This window comes from Panicum virgatum, chromosome 7N (assembly GCF_016808335.1).
Source record: "Panicum virgatum strain AP13 chromosome 7N, P.virgatum_v5, whole genome shotgun sequence".
In the NCBI taxonomy this organism is placed as follows: domain Eukaryota; kingdom Viridiplantae; phylum Streptophyta; class Magnoliopsida; order Poales; family Poaceae; genus Panicum; species Panicum virgatum.
In genome coordinates this window covers 32,974,737-32,988,753 of record NC_053151.1, presented here as the reverse complement: position 1 = coordinate 32,988,753, position 14,017 = coordinate 32,974,737, and the positions used below count along the sequence as shown (strand labels likewise).

General features: G+C 53.1%; 1 protein-coding gene and 1 non-coding gene across 3 annotated transcripts; one reads left to right on the top strand and one right to left on the bottom strand.

Moving 5' to 3' along the window:
- The first annotated feature begins 274 nt into the window (after positions 1-274).
- Positions 275-346, top strand: TRNAW-CCA. Its single transcript has one exon. It is a non-coding gene; the product is annotated as a tRNA-Trp (tRNA).
- Positions 347-10,624: 10,278 nt separating this feature from the next.
- Positions 10,625-12,661, bottom strand: LOC120683526 (NAC domain-containing protein 92-like). Of its 2 annotated transcripts, XM_039965603.1 has the most exons (4): positions 12,520-12,661; positions 11,907-12,126; positions 11,530-11,810; positions 10,625-11,405 (listed from the first exon to the last, which is right to left on the bottom strand). In XM_039965603.1, the coding sequence occupies exons 2-4, from the start codon at positions 12,076-12,078 to the stop codon at positions 10,851-10,853; spliced, it is 1,008 nt and encodes a 335-aa protein (XP_039821537.1). In that variant the 5' UTR covers positions 12,079-12,126; positions 12,520-12,661; the 3' UTR covers positions 10,625-10,850. The 2 variants fall into 2 exon arrangements, with proteins under 2 accessions (XP_039821537.1, XP_039821536.1); XM_039965602.1 differs by lacking the exon at positions 12,520-12,661 and having other exon boundaries at positions 11,907-12,513.
- Between the last annotated feature and the right edge of the window lie 1,356 nt (positions 12,662-14,017).

The window sequence follows — 14,017 nt, the reverse complement described above, 5'->3', positions numbered from 1 at the left end:
ACTGCCGTCACTTGGCTCGTGTCCTGCTGCCTATACGGACGGACCCAAAGGATGGACCTTGACCGACCTGGGGACGGCACGGCGGCGGGCGGCGATGCACTTGAATCGTGGGGTTCCAGTTTTAGTTGGTACGCGATTCCGCGGAAACCCATCACCTATTCCATTTCTGATTCCAGATGCCAACAGCTCAACTCTTAAATATCCTGTTTTAATCCCTTGATTTCGGTTCTCAGTAAGGCTGTATATACAATTGTTTGCATACGCTATCACCTCCGGATCCGTGGCGCAATGGTAGCGCGTCTGACTCCAGATCAGAAGGTTGCGTGTTCGATTCACGTCGGGTTCAAACCCCGGTCCAATCCAGATCCATTTTTTAATTTTTTTTTCTCGTCGCCTGTTGGGCCTCGTCGGGCTTCTGAGTTTGTTGGGCCAGCCATTTTGCCGAGATGTGTCTGTCAGCCTCTGCAAACCAACACCGACGAACCCGTGGGCCGGGGGGAGCCCGATCTGAAATTTTCTGATTCCTCTGATTCGCAGTTGTGCTCGAGCGGTTTTTTCTTTTTTATATTTAAAAAAAATAAAATTTCAAAAATATATGTCTGTTTTGGAAAATTTCAAAAATATACCCTGGTCGCCCTATGAGGGGCGACAGGGCTCAAATGTAATTTTTTTCTTCTTCAAATTTGCAACAAAATCCCTGGAGAAAAAAAAAGAGGGGGCCTGTCGCCCCCCCAACGGGCGACAGGCCCCTGTCGCCCACCCCAGGGGCGACCGACCCCCAGTGGGCCCAGCCTACAGGCGCCAGGGGGCCGGTCGCCCCTCCCGCGGGCGACTGGGGCCCCCCCCGAGGGCGACCGGGTCAGCCCTCCCTATATAAGGCCTCCCCCCTCATTCCCTCCTCATTTGACCTCAAAAAAATCCACCAAAAATCCAGAAAAAAGAGAGGGGTAAGGAGAAAGGAAGCGGCGAAGCTCTGCCGAATTCCGCACTTGTGATTTACCGGTAACTTCCGTATAAATTCGTTGATATTGTATAACAATTTAATTTAATTAGTGGATTAGCTGAATTAGATTTGGTGCTTTAGAACACTGGTTTAGTATTACAATTTGAGTACTATTACAGACTTTTTCAAATAAAACAATTATACATTAGAATAGAATTATGACAGTACTTTATTGATATTGCAGTATAAGACAATATAATTATGACAGTACTTATATTTTCACGCATCGATTTGGTATACGATATGTGCATTGCTTAAATCATTGTTTTTTTTATTTGGCGCACCACACAATAGCGCCAATGTCTTCGTCAGGATCAACCTACATTCCGTGGAGCAAGTGTAAAGCCACCGTACCCGAAGAAATTGATGTGCCAATGTGTTTCTGGGGTTCGTTATGCAAGTTCATGCAATCTGAGGTTTTAGGAGATGACTACGGCATGAGGTTCTTTATGTGTGAGAACTACGAATATGATCCACCTAAGCGATACAGCAAAGACCGGGCCAAGGTAGCAGGAGAACATACGCTATTTTTCTCTGTGACCTAACATTGAGTTATGATTCTAACTTGTGTTGGACAAAGTCTCCTCCGCCTCTTTGTGATTTTATGCAGTGGTTCGACACCGTGCAGTCGCAGCAGGCAAAGGACATTGTGGAACAAAAAGCAAGGTGAGCTGCAGAACGTTGGCGCCGAATGAAGCACGAGGAACAGCAAGAGGATAAGCGCAAGAAAGAGCAAGAAGAGATCCGCAAGAGGATTGAGGAGGTGGATCGTAAGGCGGCGGCCGAACGTGAAGCTGACAGGGAGAGAAAGAGAGAGAGGGCACGCCGTGCGAAGGAAGCCGGGTCCGAAGCAATTAGGAAGGGCAAATATCCTAGGTGCACTCAGTAGAGTAGTACCATGTAATCCCGGCATTTTACATTCCATAAGGCATGGTAGGTTTAGATGCAACAAGAAATTATCTTGTCGCGTGCACATGCCACTGCAATTAGTTGTTTATGTTTTAAGTTGAGAGCTTAACTTTGTGTGTTGTAGCCTTTACCATTAATTTGTAGTTGTAGCCGGGAGTCTATGAAATCTTTTTCACTTGTCCTTAATATTTTAGGAGCTTTTCATGTCACTAGAATACTAAAAAACACACATTTTATTAATATAACGATAAGAATTAAGAACTAAGAAATACATCGGGGTCTGCTGCTAAAAAGCACATATTTTCATGTCACTAGAATACTAAAAAGCATTCGGAGACCTCACCCGCCGACGATGATGACGACTACACGCTCGAATAGCTCAAAATAGGAACCATAGTGTATCTAGCTGCGAGTACGAGATCACAGGTTGCCACTGCTCAGCACGACGATCACGGGTTTCAAATAGCAGTGCTCTTCCACCATTTCAAATACATGTGACAAGACGGCAACCACACCAGCTCACCTTCAAAGCAGTCTCTCTGGCGAGGACGACGGACCTGTCATTCTACAACGAAGGTCTGTGGCGTGTAGTGGGGAAGGCGGCATCTAGGCGCGATCGACCGAGCGGCAGCAATGCAGTGCTGTGAGTCTGCATGCACAGAGATGCATCGAGTAGTCATTTCGAACATCGAATCTAGCCTTTTCAGTGTTAGGTCAGCTAGCCTCTTCACTGTGTTGTCATGTAGGTTTTTTAGGTGCATTTACACTTCACACTCCGGGTATCAGACCTTTGTGCGCCTATAAATACTCCCAAGTTTGTGAACTCCCAGCACAACTCAAACACCAAACCTCATTGTATACCCAATGTCTGGAGGTGGGTCTAGCGGGAAGAATTACTATGGTTTTGAGAAAGGAAAAGGGGGAATTAAGGGAGACCGCATAATTTGGGAGGGGCCTCTTGGACCTGATTCCTTTCCGGAACTAGTGTTTGAGTTTCTGCCACAGCACAAGAGTGAATTTACCAATGAAACTCCTCTTCGACAATACGATAATCGTAGAGAACCGTGGCCAAAATGCAGATATGGTGCGGACTGCTTAGTGCAGATGTGCACCGACGGGATGGATGGCGGTCGGCGTTTCTTTAAATATCCACACGCATGGGTAATACTCGGTTGTTTCATTTCTTTATCTTCAATGAGACACCTTACATGAAATTTGTTTTGCAGTCTTTCGATGTTCCAGAAAACTGTGGTTTTACTAGGTGGGTAGATCCTGCACCAATTGATTCTGTTCAGGAGTTCATCGAGTACCTCCAGATAAAGATCTTTGATCTGGAATGCAAGGTGAACCATTATGAGGAAGTGAGCGAGGGTAACAAAGACGACGAAGTTGATGATACCAGCAATGCAGCCGGTTCACAGGATGAACCATGCACTATTCCTTACTGCAACTGCCCTTGTCACAAGAAGAAGGGCCCTGCGCCTCCGGCACCATCGCCTGCACCACCTGCAATGGGTGGATACTGCGGAGAAGGCTCAACGCAGTTTGCTACGTGGGGGTACGGTTACTAGGACTTCCCTAGTGCTAGTGACATGCTGCATCGCTGTGTTTGTTCTGTTTTTTTAAATTACCTAAGGCATGTTAGGTTAGTCCAGAATCTGTTTACCGTAGTTTGTAACGGGTTCTGACATGCCACTGCATGTGTGATGTGTTTTTCATTATCGTTGTATTATGATGTAAAATTTGGTGGTTCACATTACGTAATGCATTTCTTAGTTCTTATTTCTTATTTGTGTGATGTTTATTTGTAATGAGATAGCTGTGGACCACTTATTTATACACTTCAACGTTCGTCACTGATCACTCTCGTATTTTCCATTACATACAATAGATGGTATGTTTATACTTCGATGCTCCATTACGACTAAGTACGATTCAAACTCGACATTATGTACATGTCCAGTGAATGCAAGTTAGGTACGAGACATACAAACAAGCATAATACAACATTAACAATACTAAATGCGAATACATCTTAAACCGGTGAACATCATATGTTATAGATCATGGCATGAAATCATCTAGGTCGTCATCCCAGTTGACAGATGATGGTGCTGCAGGTGGTGTAGTATGGCTCGACGAACCTCTTGGCTTTCCCTTTCGCTCTTTTCTGGATCTACGTTCATGTACAGGGGGAGGAACATCATGTGTTGGAGGCCATGGTTTGGGGGGCATGAAGTCATCCATGTCGTCATCCCAGTTAACACAAGTTTGTGCTGCAGGTGGTGCAACATGACTTGACGAACCTCTTGCCTTTCCCTTTGTCTCCTTTCTGATTCTAGGTTCATGTACAGGGGGGAACATCATGTGTTGGAGGCCATGGTTTGGGGGGCATGAAGTCATCCATGTCATCATCCCAGTTAACACAAGTTGGTGGTTGAGGTGCTGAAGCATGACTCGACGAACCTCCGGGCATCTGTTCTTGCGCAGGCCAAGTACTATCACCCGAAGATCTTATCCGCCTCCTTCGTCTAGATTGCGGCATAAGTCCACCACCGAAGATACATACAAATTTACGGAAATTTGGTATCGTTTTGTTAATCAACTCCGTGTCCTCGGGGTAATCCTAGCATATAATTAAAAAACAATGTTACTGTTTCATAAATATGGATTCGAAATGACGGACGGGATTAGAACTGAATGAGAGTTACCTTAATGTGCATCTCATACACCTCTGGCCGCATCCATATCTTACAAGAACTTTGTAAGAATCCAATGATATTAGGATGATTTTCTAGTTCACATACTCTCATGTATATCTTCCGACGTTCTAGCAGGTGTCCCATTACATCTTGCGTCGTAATACCTCGAAATAATGTGAAATCTTTAAATTCTACTACTTTGGACAACACCATCTCTATCGTACCATCCGCTAACGGATCCAACTTCTTACTGATAACAAGATGTGTCATGATATCAAGTATTATACTAGATTTTTCTTCGGTCCATGAAAATCCTCCACAATTTGAGGCAGCCATTGCCTTATGCTGCAATATCAATAAGGTACTGTCATAATTCTATTCTAATGTATAATTATTTTATTTGAAAAAGTCTGTAATAGTACTCAAATTGTAATACTAAACCAGTGTTCTAAAGCACCAAATCTAATTCAGCTAATCCACTAATTAAATTAGATTGTTATACAATATCAATGGATTCATACGGAAGTTACCTATAGATCAGGAGTACGCAATTCGGCAGAGCTTCGCCGCTTTTCTTCTCCTCACCCCTCTCTTTTTTCCTGAATTTTTAAGCTCAAATGACAAAGGGAATGGCGGCGAATGGCGGCCAGGGCTTAAATAGAAGGGAAGGCCCCTGTCGCCCCCCCAACGGGCGACAGGCCCCCTCTTTTTTTTTCTCCAGGGACTTTGTTGCAAATTTGAAGAAGAAAAAAATTACATTTGAGCCCTGTCGCCCCCCATAGGGCGACCGGGGTATATTTTTGAAATTTTCGAAAACGGACATATAGTTTTGAAATTTTATTTTTTTTTTAAATATAAAAAAGAAAAAACCGCTGTGCTCGAGAGCTTTGAAAAAGTCCACTGCAATCGACGGCCGTGCAGCTCAGCCACCGGCGCCCAGTCTGTCCGCAGTGGGCTCTGTAACCCATCCGCAACAACAGATACAGAGTGAATATGGAGAGAAAAATGCCGCAGCGGTGAACTCTAAAACAGTCTGTATGATTCCGTATCGAGCTCCACGCGCCAAATCCAGCGAGCTTGGAGAAGGAACTGCAAGCACCGACGTGGCGCGGGGCCCGCGACCCACGCGCCATCTCAACCACCGTCGACGAGGAGGGGGCAGAGGGAGAGGGAGGGGCCTCGGCTGAGGAAGGAGCTCGCCGCCCCCACCGCAGAGCTTGGCTGCCGGAAGGGGCAAATCTCGGAGGAGGGGCGCCGGCGGAGGGAGCAGCGTGGAGGAGGAGCTCCTGGATCCGGCTGGGGCGGCGGCGTCGGCGGAGAAGCAGTAGGAGGGGGAGGGGAAGAGTCCTCGGGGAATCCGCGATAGCAGTTCGAGCAGACGCGGTGCGGCGAGGAGGGCGGGGCGGGCAGCGGCCCGTGCAGGTCGGCCGTCCTCCCGCACTCGAAGCAGTAGAACAGCACGGGCACCGGCGGCGGGGACGGCGGCTCGCCGGTGGGCGGGGAAGGCGCGGACGCGGACATGGTCGGGGCCGGTCCTCCCGCTTGGGGCCCTCCGCCTTCGGGTCCTCCTCCGGGTCGCCGCCTCCTTGGCATCCCTCCATGGGCGGCGAGCAGGGAGAAGGGGGGAGCATGGCGAGGCCGCCCTGCCATGGACCCGCCTCACCATGGCCACCTTGACCCGCTGAGGCCGTCTCGCCATCGTGGTTGAATCGGGGGCCCGCGCGGAACCGCTCCGCCATGGGCACGCGCCGGGCTCCCTCACGGCCGAGCTGCAGCGGCGTGGCCGGGCAGCGGCGTACCCTCCCCTGCGAGTTGCTCTGCCGCTCGAGCTTGCGGCGTGAGGGAGCTGACGCCGCCCGCGAGGAGGACCAGACGCCCCTGCTCCACTGCCCCCTGTTCCGCCGCGCCGCCTCGCCATGGACGCCGCGGCATGGCCGGAGACGCGCGTGGGGGCGACGGCGTCGCCGCCTCCGCCTCCGAGCCCCGCCGCGCGCCATCATGGCCACCTCGCCATGCGCCGCCGCGATGGGAGAGCGAGGAGGGGGGCAGGGGCGGGCGCCATGGCCACCTCACCTCGCCTCTACCGGGAGATGGGGGAGATGGGGGAGGGAGGGAGATGGGGAAGGGAGGGCGCTGGGAGGAAGAGGATGCGCCGAGCACCGCCCCCGCCGCGCGGGACGCGGCGCAGGGGAGGCCAGAGGCCGCCGCCCCGCCCCGCCGTGGGATCTGGCCGGCGTGGGCTCCTGCCGCGCGGAGAGGGTCGCGGAGTCGAGTGGAAGGGAGGGAGGAGAAGGGAGCAGGAGGGGGCGGCACGCCGACGGGAGGGCGCAGGAGAGGGGGCGGCGTGCCGGCGGGGGGAGCAGGGGAGGAGAATGAGAGAGAGCGGGGAGGGAGAGAGGACGCCGACGGGGGTAAAAAAATATCTGACATGTGGGCCTGTCTGCTGGTAGTTGGTATAGAGTGGAAATATAGAGAGTGAACGGATGCAGCAAAACTGAATATAGAGAAGAGAATCTCGATGACCAGATAGAAATATTTCTTTTAGAGAGTGAATTTGGAGAGTGACGAGTGCGGAGAGCCTCAGCAACAACGTACGTGCACACCGCGGAGACGCATTTCCAGGGGCTCAGCAAGAACGTACGTGGACCACCCTAACATCCAGCTCTGGATTCGCCCTACACTATTGATCGGTCGCTGCACCGTGCGCCCAGCGTTTCTGACGCCCGACCCTTACCAACAAGAGCCCAAACTGAAGAGCACCCAGCCTAGCCTGCATCCGTCCACCGGTAGACGACTGATGACATAGGCGGCTGGCAAGATGGCAAGTCTGTACTACTCGGCATGGCCATACGGAGCTGCCGAGCTGGCGATGGGCGGATCCAGCGATCCAAACCCACCGCTGGATGCATGAAGCCCCTTCTGCTCACTCTATAATTTTTTATATAAATATATTGCGAGTAGAGGCTATAGTTGTTTAGTTTTTCCTAATAATTATTCTGAATCCGCCACTTATGACTGATGAATGACCCGAAGAAGCTTACGGGTTGTGGGGCGGCTCGGTATATTTTCTCGTGGCAAGGTAGATGGCACGGGCATCTGGCATGCGTGACCCGGTTTCCCTTTCGCCCCGTACTACGTGGAGGTTCCGATGTCTGAGATGAACATCAGATCAAAGAGAATTATCGCGATGGACCTGACTGTAGCAGGGCACCGGCCGGGCCGGCAGCGAGCGTGTGATTAACTAATAATGGTGGCAGCAGGCACTGCTGGAGAGGGGGACAACATCAGAGCCTCTGCGCAGTGCAGCCATGGGGTGTGTTTAGGCCCCGTTTGGTTCCAGGCTATAAAAATTTTGAAAAGACATCTTTCTATATTTGAAATATTAAACATTGACTAATCACAAAAATAATTACAGAACTCGTCTGTAAATCGCGAGACGAATCTAATGAGCCTAATTAATCTGTCATTAGAGGTTATTTACTGTAGCATTACTGTAGCAATTTAGCATCTAATTACAGCCTAATTAGGTTCATTAGATTCGTCTCGCCATTTACAGACAGCAGTCGCAATGCATTTTTTATTTCGTCTAGATTTAAGTCTCCATGCAGGTGCCGGAAAAAATTTTTGGAATTTGGAATTTGGAATCCAAACACGGGCTTAGTTCCCACCAAATTTCCAAACTTTCCATCACATCTATCACATCTCTTATCACATCGAAATATTAAATATAGTAAATAACCCATGCATGGAGTACTAAATGTAGTTAAATAAAAAAACTAATTGCATAGTTTTGATGTACGTTGCGAGACGAATCTTTTGAGCCTAGTTAGGTCATGGTAGGACAATATTTACCACAAACAAACGAAAAGTGCTACAGTGTGCTGCAGTGATTGATGTGACTTTTTCTCCCCTTTTCACCTCATCTAAACACAGCCATGATTTCCGTTTCCAGAAAGAGACTGCGTATTTCGTCGTCGCGGTGGCTTCGACGTGCAAACATCTAATCAATCATCACCCCCATCATCCGCTCTCCGTTACGTTTGGATCGAAACTGAGTTGCACAAGATTCTGGCCGACACCGGACATCCTAAAGGAGGAGCTATAGGTGCCCAAACGGGCCGCCCGGGCACGGCATGCCCGAGCATGGCGAGGCCCAGCCACGGCGAGGCGAGGCACGGCACGCCGGGGCACGGCGGCGCTGCCATGCCGTGTCGGCATCCCGGCCCAGGCACAGCCCGGCGAGGGCGCACCCTCGCTGGGCCATGCCGTGCCCCGAGTCACGCTGGCACGCGAGGACGAGGGCGGCGGCGGCGGCCTGCGCGGGGGCGGCGGCGGCCTGCGCGGGAGCGGCGGCGGTGGCTGCTGGCTGAGAGGCGGCGATAGGGGGCGATGGAGCGGCCAGGGGTGACGGCAGCGGACGCGGCACGAGAGAGAGGCCGGTGGCGCGGCGTGAGAGGGAGGCGCGGTGGCGGCGCGGCGCGATCGCGCGTCGCGCGAGACGCGCGCGAGAGATATGGGCGCTGAGAGGAGAGCGGCGTTGGGAGGGAGGCATGGAACGGAGGGGCCGGCGGCATGCGGCAGGAGGGAGAGGGAGAGCGGCTGTGGGGAAGTAAGGTTGAGTTTTATATCTAGGTTTTGCAAATTGGGATGCAAGATGGGCCATTAAAAGGCCACGTCTGTTGGTGTTATTGGGCCGGCATCGTGCCAGCCCATTAGTCGTGCCGTGCTCGTGCTAGTGCCGCGGGCCGGACCTGCGGCCCAGGCACTATATAAACTGTGCTTCGTGCCGGCACTGGCACTATGTTGTCGTGCCCGTGCCGTGCTAGTGTCGTGCTTTTTCGGATCGTGTTCGTGCTGGCCCATCGGGCCTGGTCCATTTGGCCAACTATAGGAGGAGCTAAAACCTTTTGGTACATCGATGGAAAGGGGACGGTAGAAACATGGGAATATGATTACAACGTGAATCATGAATGTGAATATGATTTTTTTCCGCCAGAAAACATTAAAAAGTTCGATGCTGTGGTATCTCCACGACACAAATTCTGCGTGCACATCTGCTATGTGAGTAGCCAACCATACGGATATGGATATACCATCAGGATCCGAGGGGGGGTCTGAAGCCGTATCAAACCAAACCCCGTGTCCCGACCCAAATCTTCAATCTGCAGGGACGAACCGAATTCCCGAGGGGGGTGATGTCCAGGAGATACGGGGCGCACTAAACAAAAGCAGGCCAGATATCATAAACTTGGAGCCGGCTCGCGGAGCTGTCCGGGCGCCATTGGCGAGCTCCGATCCCCCTGCTGTCACGACGAGGGGCTCCGACCGGTTAGTTGGCCTACCCGCCCCCGCGCGCTGCCGCCGGGCAGAAACACCCCTTTTGTTTTCCCGGCGAACGAATCGGCGCCATCAGAGGGCTCGCCCCCGGTCGACAGCGACGCGGCCGGCGACGGGGCAGGGAGCCCCGCCCGAGGAGGAGAAGGGAAGGAGGGAGCCAGGCAGCAGCCAGCCGCCGCCATCAATCAACCGAGGCGCGCGCGGGGGCCGGGGGCTCGCGAGACGCGAGCTCGAGCGCGACGTGACAAGGATCGCTGGAGGAGGAGGAGGAGGCCATGTCATTCGGGGTCCCCCCGGCGACCGCGGCATGGCGACCGAACAGAGCCCCAGCTCTGCTGCTCTGGCGCCATCGTAAGCCGCGCTCGTGTCACCGGCGGCGATGGCGATCACAGGAGTGGAGGGTGTGATTGAGCACCGGCTGCGGGCGTGCGTGGCGGTTGAGACGTGCCGGTGACGGGCCAACGGTAGCGGCGTGATCCGCTGGGGAGCAATCAAGCACCAAATCGAGCTTTTAATGCTAGATTAGCTAGGTAGTACCATGGCTACTGCCACTAGCATATAGTATCATAAACAGGTCAATCTTTTAGGTACGTTCAGGATGACACTATCACACACTGCTAAAGAACCTTTTCACAACCAAACTAGATAAGCCTAACGATCTATCGCTCGCAGCTAGTGGAGGTAGCCATCATCATTAACCAGGGAAACCTTGCACCAAATCGTGTTTACACAAATGCTAATTACACCCCCCAAATCGGCTAACTACAATCACACGAACAAATAATTGGGACGCGTTGCTTGATGCACGCCACGACCGACTGCAACAGATGTTTATTTACAGTACCGCTCTATACTAATCGCCGTTGACGCGTGGTGTGTGAACAAGCTTGTGCTGCTGCTCAGTAGCCCCAGAGCTGCTCGGTGTCGAATCGCTGGCCGGAGGAGGAGGAGATCTCGGGGTGCGCGTCGGAGGTGGTGAGCCCGGTGTCCTGCGACGCGCTCAGCCGCTCCCGCTCGCCGCCCCCCTTGCACGGCGGGGCCTCCGGCTGCTGCTGCTTGGGCATGTCGGGGAGGCCGCCGCCGTACCCGCTGCTCTCCAGGAGCTGCACCAGGCTCACCCCGCCGTGGTGCAGCGGCCCGTACTGCGCGAAGCTGGAGAGGAACGGGGAGGGGGAGGCGAGGCCGAGGTGGTCCGTGGCGGGGGCGGGGGCGGCGGCTTGCGGCGCCGCCGTCGTCTGGTTGAAGAACTGGTCCTCCAGCGCGTTGGAGAAGCAGGTCACGTGTGCCGCGGCGGGGTTGCCTCCGGCGACGGCGGTGGCGACGGACACGTCCATCAGCGGAGGGAGGTGGGAGATGGCTGCTATGTCGTCCATCTCCATGGCGCCCCGTCTGGCTGCTGGCGCCCCGCCTACGACAAGGCTCTTCTTGAACACCCTGCACAGAACCCACTCGTTCTGCGCGCCCACGAAAACAGGAACCAAGTAAAGTTAGCGAACGTGATCGTGATGGACCGATCGGTCGATGCGAACTATGCACAGACGCATGCTGCTGCTAGCAAGTAGCAATCCAAGAGCCAACCTTGGACGGTGCGGCCTTGGGCATGGCGCCGGGGAGCTTGCCGTGGAGGCGGTACTCGTGCATGACCCAGCCGGACTTCTCGCCCTTGGGCGCCCTCCCCGTGTAGAAGACGAGCGTCTTCTTGGAGCCGACGAGAGCCTTGCCCCTGAAGATGTCCTTGTCCTTGCCCGTGGCCTTCCAGTACCCGGCCTGCGTGGCCCGGTTCGTCCTCAGCCCCGTCGGGTACTTGCGGTCCTTGAGGCAGAAGAAGTACCACTCCTTCTCCCCCATCTTCGCCAGCGCTGCTCGACGACGACAAAGATTAGCATGCATGCCCGGCGGCGTTGCGCGCATGGAGGCGGTGGCGGTGGTGGACGGAGATCAGGCAGGGCGCTTACACGGCAGGTCCCAGGGCTCGGACTTGTTGAGGTCGGCCTCGCCGACGGCGAGCGCGGCGAAGCGGGCGTCGGCGACCTTGCGGGCGAGGTAGTGCGTGATGAGCTCCTCGTCGGTGGGGTGGAAGCGGAACCCCGGGGGCAGCTCCATGGGCTGGTGCAACTCCTGCTCCATCGCGGAGCTGGCGCCGTCCCTGCTGTTTCGCCAAACGCCGCCGCTGTCCTGAGACATTTATACATGGAAAATTCGCATGAGAACGGGCACTGCGGCAGGTGATCATTCAGAGACGAGGTCGTTCTCAGCCGAAAACTCCAGCACTAATCAAAATCCAAAACACCACTTGAGCAAAAACAAACCGGCAAACAAGGCATCCATAGCACAAACACCTCTGCAACAAAAACAGATGGGCAGTGCGTAGAAAATGGATGAAAAAGTACGTGGGAGGGCAATCAGGAAGAAAAAAAAAGAATCTGAACTTTTAATAGGTGCAAGTAGAAGCGCTCAATACGTTGATAGAACACTGAACAAGTTCTTAGAGGAGAAAGAAAAATATTTTCAGAGCAAGGGGTAGTAGCATATTGAGGAGAGAAGGGGATGTGGCAATAATCCAATTACCTGTTGCAGCAGGCTCGGATTCAGGGTGACCAAGCGATCAAGGGAAAATAATCTGAGAGGGAGGTGGCCCGGTTTAAATACTGGAACGGCACGGCGTCGTTTTAGTAGAAAGAGACGTGGCGCCAAGGAACTCCTAGGGTGATGAGTGCATGCCTATTCTTTTATTTTATAAGAAAAAAATGAAACGAATTACATTAGTCATTGCTAAATTGGTGGTGCCAATCCTTTGCTAAAAAAAGGTCGGTGGTAGCAAAGAGTACATAAGCCAAGGTCCTCCACTGTCACCAGTCAGTTACAGGCTTACAGCCTTATTACAGGGCTCCATGCACCAATCAGACCAAAGATGTTTTACCCTGCTGTTCTGCACTCTGCTGAGTGACTGCTACAGAAAACGATGCCACCAACTGCGCCATCGTTCGTGCGCATCAGCACATCACAACTTCATAAACCCCGGGAAATTAACCATCGAAAGCGACCGGACTGACAAATCCTTTCTGCGTCCACGCAAACTCGAGAGCACGCAAGGAAAATAACACGCCAGCCTCATCGCTAGCTAGCACTAACCGAAACGCGTGCTCTGATTTAGCATCAGCTTCGTGGCCAAGAACCGCCTACCGTTCCACACCACCACTGAACTACTCCAGCCTGCCTGCTGACAAAAACGAGCGCGCAGGGAGAGGAGTCCAGCTCGACCGGTCTCCCCCAACACGCCAATCGGCCCAGCCGGCGGCGAGGAGGAACCCTAGCTCAGAGACAGCGCACCGCGCGCGGCAGCAGCAGCAGGAGCAGGACCAGCTAGCTAAGCCGGTCGATGAGTGGCCGCCGGTCGAGCGGATGATCGCAACAGCATCCTCCGCACGCGAATGCATCCAAGGGAACCGAGAATCCAACCCATACGCTCGTCCGCTTCCCCGCCTGCTCAGAATTGCAGAGACCCGTCTGGCGTGGCGCGGGCGGATCGGCTTTGCTTGCTCGGGAGCTGTGGGGCTCGAAACGGGGTGCGCCGTGCGCGTACAGCGACGGGGCTACTGCGCATTATTCCGTGTGGGCGTCCACACCCTCCGGCCGGGACTGGACGTGCGTGCGAGAAGGGCATCGCTTGTCGCCTCCGGATGATAGGCAAGGCGAATTCTTGCCTGATTTATTTATGTATGTAGATCGACGGCTGGTCTTGAGATCTTGTATTGTTCTGTTTGTGAAGGGTATAGTAGATTCTGAAAATGATTCGCGCATGCTGATTGATTAGTAGTTTGGATTGAGGTAGGCCAGGGCCAGGTACATGCACAGGGTCATGGACAATGAAATCTGGAAATCCTTACCTGAAACTAGCAAAGGAGTTAAAAAAGCATTAGATTCCAGGGAACGCTCTGCTGAAACGTGGCTAGACTCTCTTTTTCCTTCTTCCAGAGTTTGGCACACTGAAGTTCTCTGCAGTTTTTCTTTTCCAATCAGTTCAGCAAGGTGGATGAAAGCCCCCAACTAATTGCCGATCGACGCG